This window comes from Musa acuminata, chromosome BXJ2-5, assembly GCF_036884655.1.
Source record: "Musa acuminata AAA Group cultivar baxijiao chromosome BXJ2-5, Cavendish_Baxijiao_AAA, whole genome shotgun sequence".
NCBI classification, from domain to species: Eukaryota; Viridiplantae; Streptophyta; class Magnoliopsida; order Zingiberales; family Musaceae; genus Musa; species Musa acuminata.
Window position 1 is genome coordinate 9,008,402 of NC_088342.1, and position 25,812 is coordinate 9,034,213.

General features: G+C 41.2%; 4 protein-coding genes across 6 annotated transcripts; 3 read left to right on the plus strand and 1 right to left on the minus strand.

Annotated features, from left to right (window-relative positions):
- Positions 1-5,383: 5,383 nt before the first annotated feature.
- Positions 5,384-7,284, plus strand: LOC135613260 (MDIS1-interacting receptor like kinase 2-like). The gene is made up of 2 exons (XM_065110363.1): positions 5,384-6,781; positions 6,923-7,284. The coding sequence occupies exons 1-2, from the start codon at positions 5,590-5,592 to the stop codon at positions 7,282-7,284; spliced, it is 1,554 nt and encodes a 517-aa protein (XP_064966435.1). The 5' UTR covers positions 5,384-5,589.
- Positions 7,285-7,828: 544 nt separating this feature from the next.
- On the plus strand, positions 7,829-11,584 carry LOC103985049 (probable leucine-rich repeat receptor-like protein kinase At1g35710). The gene is made up of 2 exons (XM_009402665.3): positions 7,829-10,971; positions 11,086-11,584. Exons 1-2 carry the CDS (start codon positions 7,980-7,982, stop codon positions 11,370-11,372), a joined length of 3,279 nt encoding a protein of 1,092 aa, XP_009400940.3. The 5' UTR covers positions 7,829-7,979; the 3' UTR covers positions 11,373-11,584.
- A 3,107-nt stretch (positions 11,585-14,691) lies between these two features.
- LOC135612382 (histone-lysine N-methyltransferase family member SUVH2-like) lies at positions 14,692-18,423 on the plus strand. The gene is made up of 2 exons (XM_065108620.1): positions 14,692-16,828; positions 18,074-18,423. The coding sequence occupies exon 1, from the start codon at positions 14,832-14,834 to the stop codon at positions 16,731-16,733; it is 1,902 nt and encodes a 633-aa protein (XP_064964692.1). The 5' UTR covers positions 14,692-14,831; the 3' UTR covers positions 16,734-16,828; positions 18,074-18,423.
- A 1,582-nt stretch (positions 18,424-20,005) lies between these two features.
- Positions 20,006-24,551, minus strand: LOC103984831 (uncharacterized). 3 transcript variants are annotated; one of them, XM_065108621.1, is made up of 3 exons: positions 22,309-24,551; positions 20,641-20,729; positions 20,392-20,531 (listed from the first exon to the last, which is right to left on the minus strand). In XM_065108621.1, the coding sequence occupies exons 1-2, from the start codon at positions 23,926-23,928 to the stop codon at positions 20,676-20,678; spliced, it is 1,674 nt and encodes a 557-aa protein (XP_064964693.1). In that variant the 5' UTR covers positions 23,929-24,551; the 3' UTR covers positions 20,392-20,531; positions 20,641-20,675. The 3 variants fall into 3 exon arrangements, with proteins under 3 accessions (XP_009400664.2, XP_064964693.1, XP_064964694.1); XM_009402389.3 differs by lacking the exon at positions 20,641-20,729 and having other exon boundaries at positions 20,006-20,531; positions 22,309-24,527; XM_065108622.1 differs by lacking the exons at positions 20,392-20,531; positions 20,641-20,729 and adding an exon at positions 20,741-22,099.
- Between the last annotated feature and the right edge of the window lie 1,261 nt (positions 24,552-25,812).

Genomic DNA, 25,812 nt, shown 5'->3' on the forward strand with positions numbered 1-25,812 from the left:
CCTTTATAGATGATTACTCACGATATATGTATATATATTTGCTTCATAGCAAAAATGAAGCATTGGATGCCTTCAAAGTCTTTAAGGCTGAAGTTGAGAACCAACGTTGTAAGCAAATTAAAATTGTGAGATCAGATAGGGGTGGAGAATATTATGGTAGATATACTGAAAATGAACAAGTACCTGGTCCTTTTGCTAAGTTTCTTCAAGAACATGGGATTGTTGCCCAATACACTATGTCTGGTTCTCCAGACCATAATGGTGTTGCAGAAAAGAAGAAACCAAACATTATTAGACATAGTGCGGAGTATGCTTAGCAACTCCAATCTTCCTAAGTTCTTGTGGGCTGAAGCACTAAAGACGGTTGTGTATATATTAAACTGAGTTCCAATCAATGCTGTCCAAAAGACACCATTTGAATTATGGAAAGGTTGGAAACCAAGTTTGCGACATATACGCATTTGGGGATGTCCGTCTGAAGTCAGAATATATAATCCACAAGAGAAGAAACTGGACCCGAGGACTATTAATGGGTATTTCATTGGATATGTCGAAAAGTCCAAAAGTTATATATTCTATTGTCCATCTCACACAACTAGGATTATGGAATCAAGAAACGCTAAATTTCTTGAGGATGATGTGATTAGTGGGAGTGATCATTTCAAGAACATAGTCTCCGCACATGATCATATAAAATTTCAACCTTCCACATCAAATGATAGATTGGTTATAGTTCATAGCACCCCTCAAGTACAAACTAGTGCTGAACAACCAATAGATCAAGTAGTTCAGGAATTACAACAAGCTCCTGAACAACTAGTTGAACCATAAATTCCTCAAGGAACCATTGGTACAACATTAAGAAGATCTACTAGAAATAAAAGATCAGTAATTCCTTGTGATTATGTTGTATATCTATAAAAATCTGATTATAATATTGGAGCCAGAAATGATCCTGAAATATTTTCACAAGCCATGAGTTGCAAAGAGTCAAATTTGTGGCATGATGTCATGAAAGAAGAGATGAATTACATGATGAGCAATGAAGTCTGAGATCTTGTAGAGTTGCCTAATAAAGCAAAGGCTATTGGTTGCAAATGGGTCTTTAAAACTAAGAAATATTCGTTATTTAACATTGAGAGGTACAAGGCAAGACTTGTTGCAAAGGGATTTACTCAAAAAGAAGGAATCGATTATACGGAGACGTTTTCTCGTGTATCTAAGAAAGATTCTCTACGTATAATTTTGGCATTAGTTGCTCATTTTGACCTTAAATTGCAACAAATGAAAGTGAAATGGTATTTCTTAATGGAGATCTAGAGGAAGAGGTTTATATAAAACAACCTAAAGGTTTCTCCTCTAGTGTTGGTGAACACTTGGTTTGCAAGTTTAGGAAGTCTATATACGGCTTAAAACAAGCCTCCCGCTAATAGTATTTTAAATTTCATGAAGTGATTTCTTCATTCGGATTTGTTGAAAATCTCATGGATTAATGCATATACTAGAAGGTTAGTGGGAGTAAAATATGTTTCTTTATTTTATACGTATATGATATTTTGCTTGCAACCAACGATAAGGGTTTGCTGCATGAGATGAAACAATTCCTTTCTAAAAATTTTGACATGAAGGATATGGGTGAAGCATCTTATGTCATTGGCATTAAGATCCATAGAGATAGACATCGAGGCATTTTAGGTCTATCACAAGAAACCTATATTCATAAACTTTTAGAAAGATTTCGGATGAAGGATTGTTCACCAAGTGTTGCTCCCATTGTGAAAGGTGATAGGTTCAATTTGAATCAATGCCCAAAGAACAATTTTGAAAGGGAATAAATGAAAAACATCACACATGCTTCTATCGTAGGAAGCCTTATGTATGCTCAGGTTTGTACTAGACCTGATATTGCATTTATTGTGGAGATGCTAGGTCGATATCAGAGTAATCCAGGTATAGACCACTAGAGAGCTGCAAAGAAATTGATGAGGTATTTACAAGGAATCAAAGATTACATGTTTATGTATAGACATACAGATAATCTGGATGTGATTGGTTATTCAGATTCAGACTTCGTCGGTTGTGTTGATTATTGTAAATCAACATCAGGATATATTTTTATGATGGCTGGTGGAGCTATTTCTTGGAGAAGCGCTAAGCAGACCTTGACTGCTACTTCTACCATGGAAGCTGAGTTTGTCTCTTGTTTTGAAGCTACTTCACATGGTGTATATATTAAGAGTTTCATTTCTGGGCTTAGAATCATGGATTCTATTTTTAAGTCATTAAGAATTTTCTGTGACAATTCAGCTGCTGTCTTTATGGCTAAAAACAATAAAAGTGAAAGTCGAAGTAAACATATCAACATTAAGTATTTAGCCATAAGAGAACGTGTAAAAGAAAAGAAAGTGATCATTCAGCATATTAGCACTGAATTGATGATTGCTGATCCTTTGACTAAAGGCATGCCACCTTTGAAATTCAAGGATCATGTAGAGAAAATAGGACTTGGTTCCACTTTATAATGATATTGAAACTCTTATATATTATGAAATTTTCTCATTCATGTGCATATTATTTTGAGAAAATATATTGTTACTGGACCAAGAATAAACATAAAGTTTATTCATTAAGTAATATTGCCACATTAAGATTAAGAAACTAAATACATCGTGATACATGGATGATAATACTTGCTCTTAGAGGACTTATCGCTATGATTCGTGTATTTATTTCTTAAGAAAGTTGTTCAAGAAAGATTAATTCAAATTATTAAGATAAACGTATGGACCAAATGGGAGAATGTAACCATTGTTATTAAATATCTAATTTAATAATAATATAAATATTCTCATTAAGATTCATAATTCATTATCATGAATTTTTTTCATTTATTATGATTTAAATGATTTCAGTTTTTTATTCTTTATACATGAAACCGTTATTATTAAATTAAATATTTAATATCATTAAAGTTCTTCATTATGGTCTAAACATTATAAATTTAAATTAATTCTTGAATGTTATGAATTGGTGATAATAAATGTTCTTGATGGGAGAACATCTATATATATGAGGATTTTAGTTCCTGTGTTCAATCGTCTCTTTGAAGCAAAAAGACTTTCCTATACTATCTAAAACGAGAGTTCTGAGTCGAGAAGTGCCCAAGTTCAAGAAGAAACCTCTGCAGAAATTTTTGACAGTAATGACTAGAGGTACGCTATTTTGTTTCCGCATCAGTTTTTATTATGTTTCTATTATAATGATTTCTTACTGGTCCGTTGAAATCTTGGCTTGTCCTATCAATCTCATTCATATTTTTTTATGATTGACTTGACTTGACTTGACTTGAGATATATAAATTAATATGATTGACTTGACTTGACTTTCAGGTATACAAATTAGGTGATCTTTTAATCTCCGTAAGAAAGAGAAGTTTTTGTACTTGATTTGTTGAGTTATTTTTTGTACTTGACTTGAGTTATTTTTTTTTTCCTTTCTCTTGCTTCCCCATGCTCCTCTTGTTAAAGCTTCACTCGGATCCCAAGGGAGGGCGTTGCTCCACCAGAAAGCCACTCTTAGGAGTCATCAATCCTTGAGATCTTGGAACCTCAATTCTAGTCCATGCAATTGGACCGGAGTTGCATGCAATTACCCCGTCACAGGTAGAGGGCGTTCGGCGATCACCGAGATACACCTGCCGAGCATGGGCTTAGCAGGGCCACTTGCTACTCTTAATTTCTCGGCTTTGGGATCGCTCCTCCGTCTCAATCTTTCCTACAATCAACTCGATGGGGCAATTCCTCAGACCATCTCGGCTCTCTCTAAGCTCGTATCTCTTGATCTCACTAGCAATCAGTTCATAAGTAAAATCCCAATTGAATGGGCTCCATGAAAGATATACATTTCTTGAGTCTTAGATAAAATCAAATTGTCGATACTATACCTCCATCTCTAGGTAACCTCACCGATCTTGTGTCTTTGGACCCTGGACTATAAGAAGCTTGTGGGTGTCATTCCTAAAGAGTTGATGTATCTGAATATTGGGGTCAATAACCTATCCGGTTCAATCCCTTCCGGTCTAAAAAAATGTAACAATGCTTCGCTTCTTAGCTCTATACAAAAATCAGCTCTCAGGTCCTATCCCTTTCGAGATTGGAAACCTCATTGAGGTTACGGATCTCGACTTCTCAGAAAACCTATTAACAAGTTCAATTCCTTTTTTTATAAGGAAATATGACCAGATTAAAGAGTCTTGACCTTTGGGATAATTAATTGTCTGGTTTTAATTTTCGTAAGATTGGAAATCTAATTGAAGTTTCTAATCTCTTACTCTCAATGAACCTTTTGACTGGTCACATCCCTTCCTTTATAGGAAACATGACCAAATTAAAGATAATTCACCTTTGGGATAATCAATTGTCTGGCTTTATTCCTCTTAAGATTGGGAATCTAATTGAAGCTATTGATCTGTTCCTCTTCAAAAATCTATTGTCAGGTCTCATCCCTTCCTCTATAGGAAATATGACCAAATTAAAGATCATTTATCTTTAGGATAATCAATTATCTGATTTTATTCCTCTTGAGATTGGGAATCTAATTGAAGTTACTTATCTGTTACTCTTCAAAAACCTATTGTCAGGTCCCATCCCTTCTTCCCTTCCTCTATAAGGAAACATGACCAAACCCAAATATCTAAGTGTATTCGATAATCAGTTGTCTGGACCTTTGCCTATGGAGATCAACAACTTCACTGGACTGACTTATCTCCAATTAGGAAATAATAGCTTCGTCGGTTATGTACCCCCAAACATATGCAAAGGTGGAGCTCTAAAGTACCTCACTCTTTACATGAGCAACTTCCAAGGTCCCATTCTCATGACCTTGAAAAACTGTACGACACTAGAAAGGGTTCGTCTTGAACACAACCATCTCACCGGAGATGTATCTCAATGTCTCCGAGTGTATCCCCATCTTTCTTATAAGGATTTGAGCTTCAATCTATTCTCCGGTACACTCTCAACAGACTGGGCAAAATGGCACAATCTGATGCTCCTCAGAATCTCAAATAACTGTTGATGTTGATAGGAAGAGAGGATAGAGATATCAAATAGAGGAAGAGTATGACAAACTTTCAATCTTCTATATTTCTCTCAAGAAAGATATTTTTACAATTTCAGAAACTCTCTTTCTCTCATGACCCAACATATGGGGTTTATATAGTCCCCAAAGATACATTATATTAATTGTATTTAAGATGAATCATTCTCTTTCAAGAAACCCTTTCAAGAATCAATAACCAATTTGACTTATTCTTCTATAAACTTTTAATCCATTTTTTCTTCTTCATGTAATTAATCTCCCTCTTGATGCAATGAACCTCGACATTTGAACAAGTTTAATTCCAACAATAACAACATCACCGGAGTCATACCCACCGAGTTTGGACAGTTGACGAAACTGGGAGAGCTGGACCTCTCTTCCAACTACCTACAAGGAGAGATCCCAAAGAGCTTCGGCAGCTTAACCCTTCTCTACAATCTGAGCTTGGGCAACAACCAACTCGTCGGCCATGTCCCTCTGGAGTTTGGAATGCTGTCCAATCTTGAACTGCTTGATCTCTCATCCAACAACTTGGCAGGAAGAATCCCAGATCAATTAGGCAACTGCATGAAACTCCGATTGTTGAAGCTTAACAACAACAACTTCAGTGGAACCATTCCTTTGGCCATTGGTAATCTGGTGTACCTTCAAGACACCTTTGACATCAGCCACAACTCACTAACAGGGGAGGTTCCATCCCAACTCAGCAAATTGGTGGTGCTGCAAAGCCTGAATCTATCGCATAATTACTTGTCGGGTCATCTTCCATCTTCGCTAACGTATATGACGAGCTTGTCTACCGTAGATGTATCCTACAATGAACTGGACGGCCCTGTTCCTGATAGCCCAGCTTTCCGAAGAGCCCCGGCAGAGTGGTTTGCCCATAACAATGATCTGTGTGGAGTTGTTCGAGGATTGCCTCCATGTGTTTCACTCGGTACTCCAACAACAGACGACCGAAGCAAGCGTCACAAAAATGTTATAGTAGCCATCATTGCTTCTGTGGTCTTCTTCCTTCTCTTGTTTATATTCATTGGAGCATTCCGCAAGAGAGAAAAAGATACAGTACCTGTTGATAATAATCACATCAAAGAAGGTGCATTCTGTATATTGAATTTTGTTGGAAGAGACGTATACAAGGACATCATCGAAGCCACCGAAGATTTCGATGCCAAGTACTGTATCGGAAGCGGTGCATACGGCAGTGTCTACATAGCAGAGTTAGCAAGTGGGGAACTGCTCTCGGTGAAGAAGATTCACCTACCAGACACTGAAGGTACATGCGACGAGCAACCCTTTCAAACTGAGATACAAACTCTTACTCAAATTCGACATCGCAATATCGTCAAGCTTTACGGGTTCTGCTCCTCTCCCCGACGCAAATATCTGGTGTACGAGTACATGGAGAGAGGAAGTCTGGGATCTGTCCTCCGAAGCGAGACTGCAGCTGAATTGGACTGGGTGAAGAGGTTGAGCATCGTGAAGGATGTTGCTCGTGCTCTGTTCTACATGCATCATGACTGCACACCGCCTATCGTTCATCGAGATATTACCAGCAACAACATCCTACTTGATTCAGAATTCAAGGCTTGTGTTTCCGACTTTGGAATTGCTCGACTACTGAAGCCAGATTCATCAAATTGGACCATGCTTGCAGGCACACGGGGTTACTTAGCACCAGGTAAGTCTCTCTGTCTCTCTCTCTCAGATCTCGGAGTTTGTGCAAATTAAGAATACCTGCAATTGAGAACATCTTCAAATTATATCTTGGAGGAGATCTCTATGGATTGGCGGTTTGATCATTGGCTCTTGCTGTCTGCAGAGCTTGCATATACAATGAGAGTGACCACCCAATGCGACGTGTACAGTTTCGGAGTGGTGACGCTGGAGTTACTGATGGGAGAGTATGGAGAAGTGCTCATTTTCATTCTGTTGTCTTCACCGATCGACGATAGCTTTGTGAAAGATGTATTAGACCGACGTCTACCCGTTCCGGAGGGTCAAGTTGCGGATGAAGTAGTTGCAGTTTTGAGCTTGGCTCTTCGTAGCGTGGACAACCACCCTGAATCACGCCCGACAATGAAACAGGTCTCCGAGAAGTTATGCGTGGTCAGAACACCCCCACCAAGCCTCCGATCTATTGATGCATTGAAGTTTTCTGACTTGATGAGCGTGGAGATATGATCTATATGCACTCCTCTGTGCCCCGATGCATTGAAGTTTTCCGTGTGGTTTTCTTTATTAGTGGTTTCATTCTGCAGCGTGTTTAATAAAAGCATCGGTTGGCAATCGATCTATTTTCTAAGATTATATTCGACTTGGTTGGTAATCTTTGCCTTGTTATGTAAATCTTGGACGCTTGAAAAGTTTGAATTTCTTGTACTATATGTTTCTTGAGAATTTGTGAAGGCAATTAAATGAAGGCTGAGGGATGATTGGTTTCTGATATGTGCCTGCCCACCATGACAGAGGGCCGACCGATGAGTAGGAATTCATTCGCAGATTTGTATGTGTTGTGTGCTTTAGTGATTTCGTTGCGTAATCAATAGCTCATGCATCCATTAAACACTATCAAATGAAATCTCCTACACCATTTCCACGAATCAGAGCACTGAGCTTCCTATTCTCACGGCTTAGCATATGGGATTGCTATGCTGCTTAGAGTAATATTTAAAGCAATAGGAAGGAAGAATAGCGTTCGTATGATGCAATGCAATTGAATGCGATGGTTGTCTGATTCAGTGGCTCGAGACTCCGCTGCTGTTGGAAACTACCAACTCCCCGTTTACCACAAATATAAACTGATCATCTCGTCAGAGAGAAAAGGATAAGTGAAAAGAATATGCATTATTAATTCGTTTCATCGTTCGACATTAGAGATGAAGAGGAGCGTGACAGAGTTAGCGTCTCGAGCAATGGAATCTTTCTTCACCCAGAAATCTCTCCCCGGCCTTCTTCTTCTCTTGATTGTCTTCTCAGTTTATCCGAAGCCGGCATCGACTTCGCTTGCATCGCAAGGTCGAGTGCTCCTCCAATGGAAAGCCAGCCTCCGAAGCCAACAATCACTCCGATCTTGGAACCTCAGCACCAGCCCATGCAGCTGGAGTGGCATAACCTGCAGCCTCCGGCGTCACAGGGAGATCACCGAAGTGAACCTGCCGAGCATGGGTTTGGATGGGCCACTCCACACTCTCAACTTCTCCGGCTTGCCATCACTGACCGGCGTCAATCTCACGTTCAACAGGCTCAGCGGGCAGATCCCTCCCACCATCGCCACTCTCTCTCAGCTCATCTCTTTTGATGTCCAAGGAAACGACATCACGGGGACGATCCCAGCCAGGATCAGTTCTCTCACAAAGCTGAGATCCTTAAATCTCAGTGGAAATAAGATTAGTGGCTCCATCCCTCTTTCGTTAGGCAACATGACAAGCCTCGTCTTCCTCATCCTGTCTGGAAATGGCTTCTCAGGAAGCATTCCTGAAGAAATAGGGGATCTCCAGAATCTCCAAGAGTTGGATCTCTCGGCCAACTTTCTCACGGGATCTATTCCTCAAAGCCTGGGAAATTTGACTCAACTCTCCTTGTTGGATCTCTCTCTGAATCATTTATATGGATCCGCTCCTCCAACGCTGGCAAATCTCCAAAACCTTCTTGTCTTGAGCATCTCCAATAATACTCTCACGGCTTCAATTCCTGCCAGTTTGGGTAACTTGACTAGGCTTATCAAGTTGAATCTTTGGGGTAATCACCTCTCTGGGTCCATTCCTCATGAAGTAGGGAATCTTGTCCAGATGACAAATCTAGTACTTGCTCATAATAGTTTACTGGGTTCCATCCCCCTCTCCCTAAGAAATCTTTCGAAGCTTAGCACACTTTATCTCTTCAACAATCACATCTCTGGCACGATTCCTGCTGAATTAGGCAATCTTGTCGAGCTGAGAGACATAGATCTATCACATAATCTATTGACTGGTTTCATCCCTTCCACCCTGGGAAATCTAGCTAGACTAAGGAACCTGATCCTGTCTTATAATGAACTCTCCGGTCCCATCCCTTCTACTTTAGCTAACATGACCTCTCTGATACTATTAGACCTCAGCAATAACCAAATCTCCGGCTGCATCCCACCATCTTTTGCAAATCGAAGTCTAGAAGAACTATCAGTGATCAATAATAGTCTCTCCGGATCGGTCCCAAACCTTACGAGCTTGGTTTCTCTGAAACTAGCATACAATGACCTCTCTGGGCATCTGCCACCAGATGTATGCAGAGGAGGAAAGCTTCAGCATTTCACCGCAGCCTATAACAAGTTCCACGGGCCGATACCAGAGAGTTTGAGAAACTGTTCAAGCCTAGTGCGTGTTCGATTGGACAGGAACAACCTCACCGGAGACCTCTTCGATCACTTTGGAGTCTATCCTAATATGAGATATATTGACTTGAGCTACAACAGGTTATCTGGAATGCTTTCACCGGAATGGGGAAGTTGTTCAAACTTGACGAGCTTAAGAATATCCAACAACAGATTAAATGGAACAATTCCTTCTGAGATTGGGCAATCAACTCGGCTGGGAGCGCTGGACCTTTCTTCAAACCATTTAGTTGGCGAGCTTCCCAAGAACTTATGCAACTTGATCTCTCTTATAGAGCTGAACATAAGCAGCAACCAGCTATCAGGAGAGCTTCCATCGGAAATCGGAAAACTACTCAAGCTGAAGAGACTGGATATTTCAGGCAACAACTTCAGTGGGGTGATTCCGGAAGAAATAGGCGGATGCAAACTGCTAATATCAGTAGATATGAGCAACAATAGCTTGAGCGGAAGCATTCCTTACGAATTCGGTCAGCTGGTAGACCTTCAGGAACTGCTAGATCTGAGTCAAAACTCCTTTGGTGGCCATATTCCATCTCAATTAGGCCAGCTGACACTGCTGCAGATCCTCAACCTTTCCCACAATAATTTGGCAGGCCGTATCCCACCTTCTTTAATCAACATGGCAAGCTTGTCAGCCTTGGACGTATCTCACAATGAACTTGAAGGTCCTATCCCCGATGGCCAACTTTTCCGAAGGGCTCCAATGGAGTGGTTCACTGGAAACAGGGGCTTGTGCGATGTCGTTGCTGGTCGGCCTTCATGCAGTTCGTCCCCAGCTAGAGAGGCTCCCAACGTGATTCTTTTGTCCGGTATGGCTGTCCTCGGAGCCTTACTTCTCTTCTTCCTCTTTGTTGGATTCGCAGCACGGCTGATGAAAAGAAGGAAGCAAATAGCAAATGCTACAAGTCAAACGGGTGGAAGTGCGTTCTCCATATGGAATTTTGATGGGGGAGATGCGTACGACGAGATCATAAAGGCAACCGAAAACTTCGATGATAAGTACTGCATTGGCAAGGGAGGATGTGGGAGTGTTTACAGAGCTACACTGTCAACCGGAGAAGTAGTAGCAGTGAAGAAACTACAGCAGCCAGATACCGAAATATCATGGCAGCATTTCCAGAACGAAGTACAAGCGCTGACTCAAGTCCGGCATCGAAATATCGTGAAGCTCTTCGGCTTCTGCTCCACTCCTCGGCACAAATTTCTTGTGTGCGAATACATGGGCAGAGGAAACTTGGCAGATATACTACAGGAAGATGCAACTGAGTTAGATTGGGTCAAGAGGGTCAGTATCATCAAGCATGTGGCGTGTGCTCTGTCTTATTTGCACCATGCTCTTGTTCCTCCCATCGTGCACCGAGACTTAACAAGCAACAACATCCTTCTCGATTCAGACTTCAAGGCTTGCCTATCGGACTTTGGAATAGCCAGAACCCTGAACCCTGCGGCTTCAAATTGGAGCACGCTTGCAGGTACACGAGGATACATGGCACCAGGTAATTCGCCATCGGGTACTTCTCGGCAGCATCACCATTTTATCCATGTTGATGGTAGAATTTGCAGGCATGATATATAGTATGATGACATATTTCCATTTCTTCTCCTCGTAGAACTTGCTTATTCGACGAGGGTGAACGAGAAATGCGATGTATATAGCTTTGGAGTCGTCACGCTTGAGGTGCTATTGGGGAGACATCCGAGCGATCTCATCTCTAGCTGTCATGATGAAGGTAGCGTGATGAGAGAGATGCTCGACCCTCGTCTTCCACTTCCTCCGGCTGAAGTTTCAGGCGCAGTCTCTACGGTGGTCAAGATTTCACTCCGGTGCTTGCATAGCAATCCGGTGTGTCGTCCAACGATGCAGCACGTATCCAATGAGTTGTGTGCCATCAAATAATTGGCTGCGAATGTTTGTCCATAGCTAATATAGCAACGTGTATATACAACCGCAAAGATCTGGAAGCAGAGCAATTCAATGCTCTGCTCATCTATCACAACGTTGGATTCACCAAACACCTTGTAATGCTCTGCTCTTCTTGTCATGTCGTATCTTCATTTTTTTCAGACAATAATAGCATAGCATTATCTGCAAAATAACTATATGAATCGATAATCGATGTAATAAGCAATAAATCACTGTCTTCTACATCAATCGGTCATATCAATTTTCTAATTGATCTACTATTTTCTTGAGCATGTTCAGATACTCTATCAATTTTTCGTCATTCTTCATCCTCGTATATCTTTCATTTCAAATATGGTTTATTAAATAAATTTTAGCTAAATAAGGTGTTTTTTAGCTTATGTCTAATACTTGGAACGGTGACATCATTAATAATATTATCAACGAATGAAAAGATAAATAAGACATTTATAGAAAGACAAATAGTCAAGATCTCTTTTTGTTCACATAACATGTTTAAATTATGCATAAGACAAAACCTAGTTGTATAGATCACACTACCACAAAAGGACTATATCACTACATATAGAATATATGCACAAGAAGGTGTTTGATGATGTTATCCAACAACATTCAATAGATCAATAATTCCATACTCTGATCAGAGAGGTAGTTGATGTCGACTCATTCATCTCTTTTGGAAGAAGAAATTGTTGAAGCCTGCCGAGGAGAGATGACGGAACGATGGTGATCGAGACCTAATTAATTAATGTATGTGTATACTAATGAGCTGTAAACGATGCTAATATAGTGGGGTACTCTTAAAAGGAGAGATTTTTTTTTATAGTGGGGTCTTCTTCTTACATTGTGAATTCCTCGATCTCTGTGTTACATGTCGAATAATCCTCTCTCTATATATCCTTTTTTTAAGTAGATCTTTTGATATGTTAATTTGGGAATTAGGTTTAACTTCAAAATCGAATTAGATCACTTCAAAATTGAAATTATTTTATTAGGAGAAGAGAAATATATTTAAGATATTAGAAGACAATATGAGAAGAAAATAGGAAAATCAAATGAAATTTTTAAAAATAAAATATTATCCGGAAAATCCAAAAAAACATTTCAGAGAGACTTTCTTGTGAGACTACTCGAATCACGAGAAAGGGTACACAGATGTAAAGAGATAGTATGGACCCACCGCTACAATTTAAAAACAAGGATGTTCATTAAGAATAAAAGGAAACGACAGAGTCATGTGATGTTTAAAGTCTCAAAAGTACCGAATGATATAAAAATAGCGCAAAGATCCATGCCATAAGTTATTTCTTGACAAAATTAATTTAATTTATTTTATCCACTTACAGTAGCCATTCATATTACTTTCACCCATATCTATCCACTTATTTTTGGACCAACTAAATATATTTGGATAATTTTTATTAAAAAAATCTTGAGAAAATTTTAATTAAAGTTTTTTTTTTAATCCCATAATTTTTTTCTCTAAAAATGATATTACCCTTAAGCCTGAACCTAGTTTTTGTTTCTTCTTTTTCTTTCTTTTATCGTCATTATCATTGTCATCTATACTAAAATCAATAATAAGAATGACACTTTCCACCCCACCCACACATTCTCCATCTACTCATCATCCTTGTTTTACTATCTCCATTGTCACCTAGTGAAGGAGGCTACATGTGAGACCAAGAGTATATAGTCCCCGTACCTCTCTGTTTGTTGTCGCCATTATTGATCTTGGCAAAGAGGATTACAAGCGAGGATAACAACAATAGAAAAAAAAAATAATGCTCTACGAAAATTAAAAAAAAAAGTTAATCAAGAATTTATCAAAATAAAGAGTTTTTTTTTCAAAATCATCGAATATATTTTATCACTTATAATACCAAAATAAATTCTAATTTTAATTTGTTGTAGGAAATGATAGATGTCATATAGAATTTGTATATGATATTTTGTGCATAGTTATATATATATATATATATATATAATAATAATAATAATAATAATAATAATAATAATAATATTTAAAAGGATGGTGGGTTTTAGTTGTCATGTTGTGAACTAAAGGGTGGTATACCTACAAGTTGACTTTTGGTATCAACAGTGATATGAAAGCATTCTTTTGGGTCATATCATAAAAAGACTTTAAACCTTTAATAGTTACGAAACGTCACATCAGATGAGAGAGTTATTGGGAGGAAATTATTTTTTTGACACAAAGAATTCACATTACTTTGAATTGATGAATAAATAAATAAATTTGATTAGCAACTCAAGGAAAAAAAAAAGGTTTCTTTGGTCAAACTTATAATAAAAAAGTGAAAAAAATAAATATTATGAAAAAAAGGTTGTGAAATATACCACTCAACAATGATGATAACGATAATTATAATAATGACAAGAATCTTATGAAAGGTAACATAAATAAAGGTAGAAGATTTAATTATTGATGTGGTAGCCTACACTTTTCAACCGAAAGACTTCTCCAATAAATAAAATCCTTTTGACTAACAAAAAGAAACTCCTTTTTTCTTTGTCTTTGATTCAGAATAAAAACAGATCTCATAAATATTGTGACCAAAAAGAACGTTTGTATGGTATATAATTAAAAATTATATGAAACTATATAAATGTGACCTCTTGGTATTATTGATTATTTTTTTCTCTTTCTCCGGTTATATTCATCAATATATTGAGTTAAAATGCAAGCTCAATTTGCATCGAATCTCGTGCACTTACTCGTTCAATGCTAGTTTAGATTTGCAACTTGCACGAATCACGAGGCCACGCGCAGCCACTGATTGTGATCGATTCCGTGGGCTTCTCGGCTCGTGTTAGCCTTCTCCGCGCTCCCCATGCCTCGAATCACCAACCAGATCGAATCACCCCAGCCATTCCTACCTCGCTCAGTTGGTGCACGAATCGGTTCAGGCATTGACCCCACCAACCAACGAGCACAATCTCGGTTGGGGAGCCCATGGAAGTTAAGCCAATGGAAAATGACTACTACGGTTTTTTGTTGGACCTAGGGAGGGGCATCTCGCTCTCCACCCACAGGATCCGGTTCTCGACCAGGATACGCCGACTCGCGGTGCTTCAGCGAACCCGATGATCTCCTAGCGTGAGTATGCCACGTGGTTCGCGAGAGATCGGTTGATCCTGGACGCACATTGTTCGGCCACTCGGACAGCGACACGTTCAGAAATATGCTGTTCCCTGCGTAGTACCGGACACATGTTTGAACCTCGCACGGTTGCCGTCCCACACTCGTCGGAGGACATCGAAGAGACGCAAAATTACAAAGAAAGCGTCCTTCGCCATTTGTCCTCCGCCAGCGTTTCCTTTCGATTTTGCCCCTCTTCTGTTTCTTCGCTCTCGCTCTCCGCCTCTCCCGCTCTCTTTCTTTGTTCTTGAGGTCGCTGCATTCTTGCGATGACTCCCTCGTCGCGGCCTCCCGCCCCCTTCCCGGACCTCAACCTCATCCCCTTCCCCAAGCTCGAGCCCAAACCCGAGCCGCCAGACCACCACCAGACCCACCTCGGCTCGGCCGGCCCACTCGACCCCCTCCTCCCCCCTCCCAGTCCCGACCCTGGCCCCCATCCCACCGCCGTCGACGTCGAGAGCGCCGCCCTCTTCGCCGAGTACCTCCGCCTCGCCCGCCTCTTCTCCGCCGCATCCGCCGACCACCAACACCTCTTCCTCGTCCCAGAGCCGGCGCCCGCCGCCAGCTCCTCCGCCATCGTCGCCCGCAAGAAGCGCAAGCCCCGGTCAGCCGAGATGGTCCGCGCCTCCGTTTACGACGAGCTCCACGTCCGCGACGACGTCCGCCGGGCCCGCATCACGTTCAACTCGCTCCGCTCCCTCCTCCTCCAGGACGAGAAAAAAGGCGACGCCTTCGAGGCGATCTGGGGCAAGAGGTCCCGCGCCGACCTTAAGGCGGCCACCGTCATGGGCGACCGCGACCTCTGGCTCCACCGCGACAGGAGGATCATCGGCGCGATTCCCGGGATCAACGTCGGTGATGTCTTCTTCTTCCGCATGGAGCTCTGCGTTCTTGGCTTGCACGGCCAGAGCCAGGCTGGCATCGACTACGTCCCGGCTAGCCGGAGTGCTACAGGCGAGCCGATCGCCACCAGCATTATTGTATCCGGTGGCTACGAGGATGACGAGGATAGTGGGCTTGTGCTTGTCTACACTGGCCATGGTGGCCGCGGATCCAACATGCTCAAACATTGCACTGATCAGAAACTGGAAGGGGGAAATCTTGCGATGGAACGGAGCATGAATTATGGAATTGAAATTCGAGTCATTCGAGGGCTGAAGTCCAATCGTAGCCCCATCGGGAAGATTTATGTCTATGACGGCCTTTACAAGATCGTCAATTGCTGGATGGATGTAGGCAAATCAGGGTTCGGCATATATAAGTACAAGCTTTTGAGAATTGAAGGGCAGGATGAGATGGGCAGTGGGATCCTCAAGCTTGCTGAGGAATTGAAGGTGAATCCATTGAGTGCAAGGCCAGCCGGTTACTTGAGCCTCGATATCTCGATGGGAAAGGAAAATTTTTCAGTTTCCATGTTTAATGACATCGACGATGATCGGGAACCACTGCTTTTTGAGTATCTCGCCTGTCCAATTTTCCCCGTTGAAGCATTCCAAGGGAAGGCAAATGCTGATGCAGGAAACGGATGTGAATGCATCTCGAATTGCTCAGCTGACTGCTACTGTGCCAAGAAAAATGGTGGTGAATTTGCATATGATGAAAATGGGATTCTGTTGAGGGGAAAGCCATTGATTTATGAGTGTGGCCCCTTGTGCCGGTGCCCGCCAAGTTGTCCCAATCGGGTGAGCCAGAAAGGGGTGAAGCATCAGTTGGAGGTGTTCAGGTCAAAAGAGACGGGGTGGGGAGTGAGATCACTGGATTTGATTCTGGCTGGGACATTTATTTGTGAGTTTAGCGGCATCGTGCTAACTCAGCAGCAAACCGAATTTTTTTCTGCAAATGGCCACTGTTTAGTGCATCCTAGCCAGTTTCCAGAAAGATGGAAGGAGTGGGGTGATGTTTCTGATATCTTACCAGATTACGTGTCACCAAACTTTCCATCCTTGCCCGGCCTGAACTTCTCCTTAGATGTTTCAACATCAAGGAATGTAGCTTGTTATCTGAGCCATAGTTGTTGCCCAAATGTGTTTGTGCAGTTTGTACTATTTGATCACAATAATGTCTCCTATCCTCATGTTATGATCTTTGCGATGGAGAACATACCTCCATTAAGGGAACTGAGTATTGATTATGGGATTGGAGATGAATCTGTGGGGAAACTAACAATGTAGCCATTTATTGTCATGAAGGTGATCAAGTTTGAAGTTGCAATGCTTCCTTTGAGAGCATGCCACCAATTGCCTCAAAAGTAACCGGCTGCTTACTGGTAAATTTTCTCAATAATGTATAGCATATTGGAACTTCTTTTTCTCTGTTCTTTCACTACCCTAGGGTAATTGCTTCATTGCTTAGCAAGTTGATGAATTATTTTTCAAGTTTTACGATATGCACAAAAAATTTTACCTATCATGTTCTTCATGTGTATGCATAATTTAACTCTGTTATAGAAAATTTCAATGGCCTACATTATGTGCTATGCTAGAAAAAATTCTTTTGTCATGATACAATGATTCCATGCTTTCTTAATCTATGTTTCACGTTATTGATGTTTGTTTCTAGCAGATCAAGAGGTAGAGTTTAGGACCCACAAGAGGGAGTTCTCATACTCTATATCTTAGAGTGCTCGTTTGCATTGTGCATTTCTTGAAGTCTTTGGCATATCTGACCCTGCAGTAGTTTTATGATTTTATATAGTGAATGTATTTAAAGCTGAAGTTCAATTTGATATGATTACTATTTACTGCTAATCATCTACCGAACCATTCAAATTATCTCAAGCATGATGGTGTCCAGTTGCCATGCTCGTATCAAACACACAGAGTTGAAGATGGAAAACTTAGCAAGACCTTGATAGTGTTCATTCCAAGTACTGTCATATATATGAACAAGGAAATGCAGATCTGTCCAGAGAGATACACAAAGAACAATGTTGACTTTTTTTCTCTCTCATATTAATATGTTTGCCTATACTTTCTGCAAGAATATAATCTATGAATTCTTTAAGGCAATGGATGTCGTTATAGTTTGTTTGAAATATATATTAAAAGTTCTGTGTCACCAGATGAGCATTCAATTACTTTTCTGCAGATACTCTAGTAAAATCTATACCGGTGTAGAAAGCATTCATCATGTCTATGATTGCAAAGATGGCATACTGAAGCATGATTAATTATTAGTTCCAGCTAATCATCATATCTCATTGTTCATTGTAGTCACCAACTAGTGCACATACAAATTGATACTTGGTTTATGAGATGGAATACCTTTTTGATTTGATCATTCAAGATATTAGCATTTGCAATTGAAGTGTAATATTTGTTAGATAACATCACACGCTCATTCGGTCCTCAATGGAATGATTTCACACTCATTCCATCGAACATGGACATCACATTAATTATTTAGAAATCTCTCATGTTTAGCTTTGAAATCATTAGTTGCTGAATGTTTTCAAGTTTATGGTTATCTTTGTGTATCTCTCCTGGTAAAATGTCTGATCTGATGCTTGCAGGAGAAGAAAATACCACTATGCATAAATTATTGTGGTGACAAAATGTCCCTGAAGGATCTGTTCTCCTGAAGGAACAGGTGATGATGTTTTTATCCTTTCCACTCTGGTCTTCTTCAATAACTGCTTTGACAGCAGCAGAAATCTGCAAGCATTTTTGTAAAGCATGAGAAGATGCACATGCATAATGCAGCAAGAAGATCAAGTTTTGGATGTATCTGTGGAAACTGGAAGACTGTAGCATTTAAACCTTATAGTACTTAGCATTAGATGTTCTTTTGGGGAACATCGTGTACATGTATGTGTAGCACAATTATACTGAGTGGTAGAAAGTGCAGCATGCTCATGTTCAATTGTTCTACTTGTGCACTTGGAAAAAGCTTCCGACAGCCCAAGCGAGGCAGAATCACCAGCAGTGTTTATATTCTGTGCTGGAGCAAATTAAAGGCGCAAGTCTAGAATTTTGAAGGCTGCGGATATGTTGCAGCCGAGACACTTAAGGCTGCGGATATGTTGGCATCCAGTGGAACTATTTGGGACAGCTTATCTATGTTTCCTGTGCATAACAATATTTCATAATATTGGCACCAATCGAAAGAGCTATATGTCCGTGTCAACTGACATGTAACGCCACAACATCCGGTGTGGCCAACTCCCAAAGTATGTCTGGAGATCATATTATGTCAGTGTTGGGATTGGTAGATTAAATTAGTTTTGCAAGGTGATAGGGAATATAAAACCGATTAATCATTATTCATCACATCAACATCATATAGGGTTAATATCCTTCTGCTCACATAGATAGAAGTCTAAAAAGTAACTTGGGTTAGTTATCTGAGTTACCTCTTCTATAAAATATTTGTAGGAATACTTTTGTCCGAGTCAATTACGAATTGTCTCTTTTATTAGTGGAGTATTCTTGAAAGTCTAAGGGGTAATGATTTCTTTATAGAATATTCGTAAAAATATTCTCGAAAGTCTATAAGATAACTTGGGACAAGTTTCTCCCGTTGAATATTCGTAGGAATATTTTTTGAAGTCTAGAGATAGCTCGGGTCGAATAGAAATTATCTTTCGTACATAATATTCGTAGGAATATTTTTGGAAGTCTAGGGGTAGCTCGGGTCGAATAATTTCTTATGAACTGCCTTCCTCATAAAATCTTTATGGGATATTCTTTCTCTTTATGGGATATTCTTTCTCCTCAAGATCAGTATAAAAACATAACTTTAACTCTAGATCGAGAGACCTCTATACTAACTGAAGTGACGAAAGAACCTACACGAAAAAGTACCCTCGACCTTGTCTTTGTGCATGTAACAAGTCTAGAGAGATCGTACTCTATTTCGGAGTTAGGTCATCAACGTCAAAGATCTTGATTACTAATAACAAGATTTGGAAACCCAATTTTAGCAAACACTTAATCACCACTTATCACAATAAGCAAAGGACGCTAATCTTTTTGTTTTTTTTAATGAAATGTATTTTTATTACATTAAATAGCATACATAACCTATCACATATACAATAATATATTTAATAATAAATTGAATTTAATACACAACAATGAACTAACCTATCTATCACTTCTGCAGTAATCAGGATTCAGAAAACCTTATCCAGGAAGGAGAAAAGTGAAGGCTAAACATGTTTATAGTTCAACTATTTCGTCTAATATTGAGGTTGTTTACATGTACCACATGCACATAGACAATCACGTACGAAGCATACACTTCAATCTTACACATGTAAACACGCTCGGCAAGTTAATTGTGGCAAAATTGGAACAAGCATCAAGTAAATCCTGATAATTCATCGACGCAAAATGGCCGGTTAACATGGAGGACATTGTTGTCAAAGAGAGCAAAGTACCACATGAAATGAAAACCTTTCGATTTCAAGATACAACAAACGGAGCGGATATAAAAGAAATAATGAAATCAAGCATGTCAATTGGTTAGAAGCAGCAAGTAAAAATGTATTGACATTCAGCCTAAGAAAGAATATGCCAACAGATTTTAACAAATCGAACTGGCCACTGCCACCAAAGACTTCCAATATCGACTTTATAACAACTTTGAGCATCATGGAGTCTTCTGTCAACTCTCAAATTTCATCCAGATAGTGTTCACTGATTCTGACCCTTTCCCTTCTTGGACTTACTCCTCTTCTCCTGCATCTTCTTCCTTTTCGCTTCGGGAGTAGTCCAACTATAGTCAGGTGGAATCACAAACGGGTCTTGTATGTCCTCCACACGGCTACTTGGTCCTGATGTGATCGAGTAATTTTGACGATATGGTGCCTTTATCCATTGAATCCAGGAGCTTGATGATGTCTGTGTTTGGGGACTATTGTTCCCAGGGCTAGTGGGAGGTGTTGAGAACTCTTCCAATGGCTGTAATTCTTCGAACTTGGTAAAAGTAACCAGGACGCGGATAGTAGGAACAACTGGAATTGCAACCTGAAAGAATTTATTGATTGCCTTAAATGATGCACAAGAGAATCATATAACCAAACATGTAACAAAATGCTACGAAGAAAACAGAACTTCTTAAGGAGAAGTTGCTTGCCATTGCTACCATAACTGTTGCTGAATGGGTAAGTTTCAAACTACAGATAGGCAACTGACAGGAATTAAAATTAAGTTTGTCTTCTTTCTCTGCACAGCAATCAAAGAAGTCTCATCACATTCTCCTGAATCATTCTTTACAAAAGTTACACAAGCAATTACTTGCCAAAAATTTACTTTAACATCCCAAAAATTCTGACCTGTCAGCAATAGGTTTCATTAATTATTTAGTTATTTGTAATAAGATAGTGAAAAGCATAAAAGCATATGAAACTCGAGAAATCCTGAGACAAACTCACAACGATATCAATCTGCAAATATAGTTTGGGCATATAGTATGGTTGCAAAATAACATTCTAGTATCCGATCACTTAAATTGTTTTCTCCATTGTGACAAATAATGATGCATCACAAGATGCCAGGTTTATTGAGTGATGTGCAAGTTTCTATAAATGTAAAAGTTCCAAAGCGAGCTTGTCTATAGCTGCTACACTCCTAGAGTTGAAAAACTGATGAATATGAAGAATCCACAAAAGGAAATGATATTTGGATGTTGTCCTTAACTATGACTTGGGATGATTAGAGGCGCATCATATACTACATACCAGGTAACATATTACATCGGAAATAAGTCCTGGAATAAACATCCAATTCCACCTCAATATTCAGAAAAAGATGTACTCGCATAAAATGTGAACAAGAACCAAATTCTTTTTAGAGGAACTAAAAGAACCTCCAACTTTAGCATGTACAAAGGACTCTCCTATAGGAAAAGCTTTTCCCCTCACAACTTCCGGCGGACTGGATCAGCCCAAAAATAACAAATGAAAACTACAACAATTAAGCAAAGAATTGGTCGAAATATATTGATCAGGATACTTAATGTAATCTACACTAAGAAGGTATGCTTTATCTCTTTCAACTCCAATAATAGGATACAGCAACCACAGTAGCAATACCACTAGAAACCTAGAACCTCAAGTTACAGCTAGATAGATCCTCATGCAACACTTGGAGCTAATGTGAGACACATCCAAGATCAAGCAGTGTTTATTAAGTCCTTGCTCCTGTGTCTCTTCAAGTCTCCATTGCTTTTCCTCTTTCCTTTTTGGCACCTACAATTTGTGAACACTCGACTTTCTCTACTGGTGATATATTAGGACACTGACGTCCTAGGCAATTTGAGTCACTATTCCAAGCATGTGCTGGATATATATTAAAGTTGCAGATGGACATAGTAGACCAAGCATGTCTAAGTTGGTATGTTAGTTAATGGCTTTAGAACAAAATTTACTACGATTAGAAACAAAGGAATAAGCAGGGTTGTTTACAGAACTGATGTGACAGCATGGCAGATTATATCTTAGAAACACCATTACTGAAGATAGACTGATACTCCCGCATAAAGTAATTTACAGTAAACCAGTGATGGAGTGGAAATCTAGCTCATGTGAATGAATCTGCACATAGCAAGTAACATAGATCAAAAGAGACCCATTTATAAGGGTAACATTGAAGACACAAATGTAAACAGTGATTAAACAGATATGCAACAATTGCAAATAAATCATTGCAATGCTCAAGTAACATGAGCATGTGAAGCCTGTAAACATAACAATGTGAGAAGAAATTGTAAAGTTTCCATAACTAACTAGTCTATGTTCCATACCTTTACTGGAAATGCTCCAGGAGGGAGCTTTGTCATAAGAAGATCCCTCAGACGACGAATTGCCTTGACCTTGTTCGCTAGAATATCAAGCAGCGGCAATAGCTCTTCCGTCCGAAGTGGAAAATCAGGAGAGAGCCACAGAACAGGCCTTAAACCTTTTCTATATTCACTCTCTTTGCTGTTCTCTTTTCGTCTGTATCCATTTTCGGAGGTTGTTGCAGGTCTTTTGGAATCCCTATCTCTTCCCCTCCTATGATCTTCCATCCTGTTCACAACCTCTACCGAATGCCTTCCAGGCATACTCTGGTTCTGAGATGGAGAATCGCCCAGGAGATCACTCACCTTCTCCTCTGCACACAGTGAACTCCTTGGAGGCATAACCCTCTTCTGCCCATTATAATTGGCTCTCTTTCCCCAATTACCAAACCAACTTTTCCTATCTTGTCTACTCTCACCATTACTGCTACTACTAGCATCCTCAATCGGTATGTCCCTGGGCTCATAGCAACTATGCCGGCGAGCAACATGGACATCGGATTGGACTTGGTCGATCACCTCAGGGGATTCCATTTTGAGTGCTTTCTCCAATTGCTTCCGCTCCTCCTCCGTCAAGATGTCTTCGAACTCTTCGCTCTCAGTCTCGTTGTTGTTGCAGGCCGAGAATAACTCCTCATCGGTCATCGCTCCCGGCACTCGCCTGGACTTGACGCTCACCACCACGTTATGCATATCGTAAACCTTTGCTTTCCACGGCCCGACCATTTCCGACCTCTCCTGTCTCCTCCACGTCAACTGCGGAAGTAGCACGGCTTGCGTGACGTCTATCCCCGGCCGGAAGATGTTCGTCTGGGACATCGCCTTGACTTCTTGGTGGACCTCCGCCTCGGTGGCCGGCGTGCCCGCTCCGTCCAAAGCGTTCATCACCTCCTTGTCCTTGTGAGAGATCATGCACAGGGATCCGGGCGGCACCTTCCCGTCCTCCGATCCGTCCCCGAGGAAGAGGATGCTCTGGTCGGAGCGCTGAATCCGGAAGCCGTCGAATCCGGCCAGCGTCATGTCGGCCCGCAGGTTCGACCCCCGCTTCCAGATCTTGTAAGTGTCGGAGGGGGCGATTCTGGAGATGAAGGGGATCACGGAGCTCTCGAAGTGGAAGGTGATCTCCATGTAGAAGTCCCGCATCCGGCGCATGGTGGCGACCACTCGCGGCAGCCGGCGGCACCACTTGGCCCAGGCGAGGGGCTGGTAGTGGCGGACGATGATCTTGGCTAGGTTCTCCTCGCCGGCGCAGATGGCCTCCTGGAGCGCACTCCAGCCCTGCTCGTTCTGGAGGCTCCAGTCGGCGCCCGCGGCCATGAGCATCTCGACGGCGGCGGCGTCGCCGAGGCGGACGGCGAGGTGGAGCGGGGTCTCTCGGTTGGGGACGTCGCGGCGGTCGATGACGCCGGAGATGGCGTCGGCCTTCTCCTCCTCCGCGACGGACGCCGCCTCCGTGCGGATGGCCGATGGGTCAACGAGGCGGGGCAGCGCCGCGAGCACGCGCTTGAGGCCGGCGTAGTCGCGGGCGAGCACGGCCCTGTGGGCCGGGCTGTGCGCGTACTTCATCAGATCCGTCGCGGCCATTCTTCCTCTCTCTCTCTCTCTCTCTTCTCGTTCTTCTTCTTTGCTCAAATTATTCAGCTTTCAAGAAAGCAGAAGCATCAAGACTGAGAGGAATTGACAGCAAACAAAACGTCTAATATCTCATTCTTCTTTTGTTCAGCTCAAATTTGGAAACTGCAACAACAGCAGATGGAACAACGAGGAGGTCCGATCTGAAGAAAACAGAGCAATCCAAGTGCATGTTGTTGGGCTTTACTACAAGAAGATATTATGTAATTTGTGTGTGCATTTATACCTGTGAACGAAAGAGATAAAGAAAGAGAATGAGAGAGAGAGAGGGGTATAGAACGCGGAATCAAAGGAAGGGATGGCGGAAGGAAGAGCACAGACGCAATCCAAAGGAAATATGAAAAGAGAAGAAAAGAGAACAAGAAAGAGAAGGGAAAGCTCAGGAGACTCTCTCCTCCTTTCCTTTTATCTATTCGCCTCCGCAGCAAGTGACGAAACACAAGTAGTTATGGATACAAAGAGTCCTCCACTCTGAGAGAGAAAAGAAATGCATACCGAGAGATAGAGAGAGTAGCCTTATATATAGTATTTTTCTTTCCTTTTTCTTGGTGAGGTAGGGACGTCGGAGAGAGGGAGGGACGGAGGGAAGAGCAATTATTTTTTGCTATTTTTGGCGGTGGAGGAGGGACCCACGAGGGGTAATAGGACGCGTCGGTGAGATTTGGGCCGGGAGTGACCCGACCGTTTCATGAATCAGGGGAAGCTTTTGGAGCGAGAGAGGCGTCGATTGGAGGGTAGGGATGTGTTCATGATTGGCTTACTGCTGTTCCTGACGTCGATCTTTGGACTTGATAACGACGACGTGGCTAATTATTTGGTCTTCCCACTGAAATTAGGAGCCCCCTTGGTTACCTAATCCACCACAACATCATACAACATTATATGCTTCAAGAATCTACGTGGACACAGCTAGTAATTGTGGTAATTGATGATTTTTGCGAGGTGGTTGGCACATCCTCCATTATGTTGATTGATCTTGCGAAATAATAAATGAAGTCATTAGGACTGGTTGCAGCTCATAATTGACAGGATCACATGAGCAGCACGAGCTATAAGTTCGTTGTGTTCCTGCAACAGAAGCACTCAATTTGTTAATCAATGACCATGTGATGGGCCAACCAAAGAAGAAACATGGGGGATTCGTGGGGCTAATAATTCCAACTATAGTAGAGTCTACTCCTTTTACTAAAGATTAGCCCCCTATTATGTTCACTTACCAACACATTCAAACACGATGCATCGCCTTCTATTTTTTCCAATTTAAAGCTAAGAAGAACAGTAACTCCAAGAATCGAGAATTTTCCATGGGTAACCTGTTCGTATAACTTATCCACCGCTCGTTCTATAAAAACATATGGAAGATATTAATGTTGGGTAAGGATGTTTGGTGAAAAGTTCATGATCTCTTTTGTTGATAGAAAAGAACACGTTAGAACATGGAGTAGCCAAGGGACCACTAGCCATATGCACAGACCTAGGTTGGGGACCCCCCATCGATCATATGGTTGGAGGATTGCTCAAGTGTAGGTAGGATCTTTTTGTCCTCACACGGGAGGGGGGAGGTGGATGCCCACCCTGAGAAGAAAGGGATGATAAAAGTTGTCACTGTTCTTGGGAATGGTGGTGAGAGAGGACAGAGGACGGGGGTTGGATTGCTGATTAGTCCACCCTCATTTTGGGGAGTCAAAGATGCCTCTGTTCCTCCCCCATGTTTGAATGCTCCGTATGTGCAACAATGTCCGTAATCTAAGAGTTCCGACTCGTATAGTATATTCAAGAGTAGGTATTGAGGCATGAAGTGCCAAATTGTGGTTCGTCCACAGATTCAAAATAATG

What these genes read in the sequence shown, in the direction of transcription:
- LOC135613260 (XM_065110363.1), top strand. Translation starts at nt 5,590, where the DNA reads ATGCTGTCCAATCTTGAACTGCTTGATCTCTCATCCAACAACTTGGCA. An exon ending in ACGGGGTTACTTAGCACCAG is followed by an intron (nt 6,782 to 6,922) that starts GTAAGTCTCTCT and finishes TGCTGTCTGCAG; the next exon opens with AGCTTGCATATACAATGAGA.
- LOC103985049 (XM_009402665.3), top strand. Translation starts at nt 7,980, where the DNA reads ATGAAGAGGAGCGTGACAGAGTTAGCGTCTCGAGCAATGGAATCTTTC. An exon ending in ACGAGGATACATGGCACCAG is followed by an intron (nt 10,972 to 11,085) that starts GTAATTCGCCAT and finishes TTCTCCTCGTAG; the next exon opens with AACTTGCTTATTCGACGAGG.
- LOC135612382 (XM_065108620.1), top strand. Translation starts at nt 14,832, where the DNA reads ATGACTCCCTCGTCGCGGCCTCCCGCCCCCTTCCCGGACCTCAACCTC.
- LOC103984831 (XM_009402389.3), bottom strand. Translation starts at nt 23,928, where the DNA reads ATGGCCGCGACGGATCTGATGAAGTACGCGCACAGCCCGGCCCACAGG. An exon ending in CTGGAGCATTTCCAGTAAAG is followed by an intron (nt 20,532 to 22,308) that starts GTATGGAACATA and finishes AAATTCTTTCAG; the next exon opens with GTTGCAATTCCAGTTGTTCC.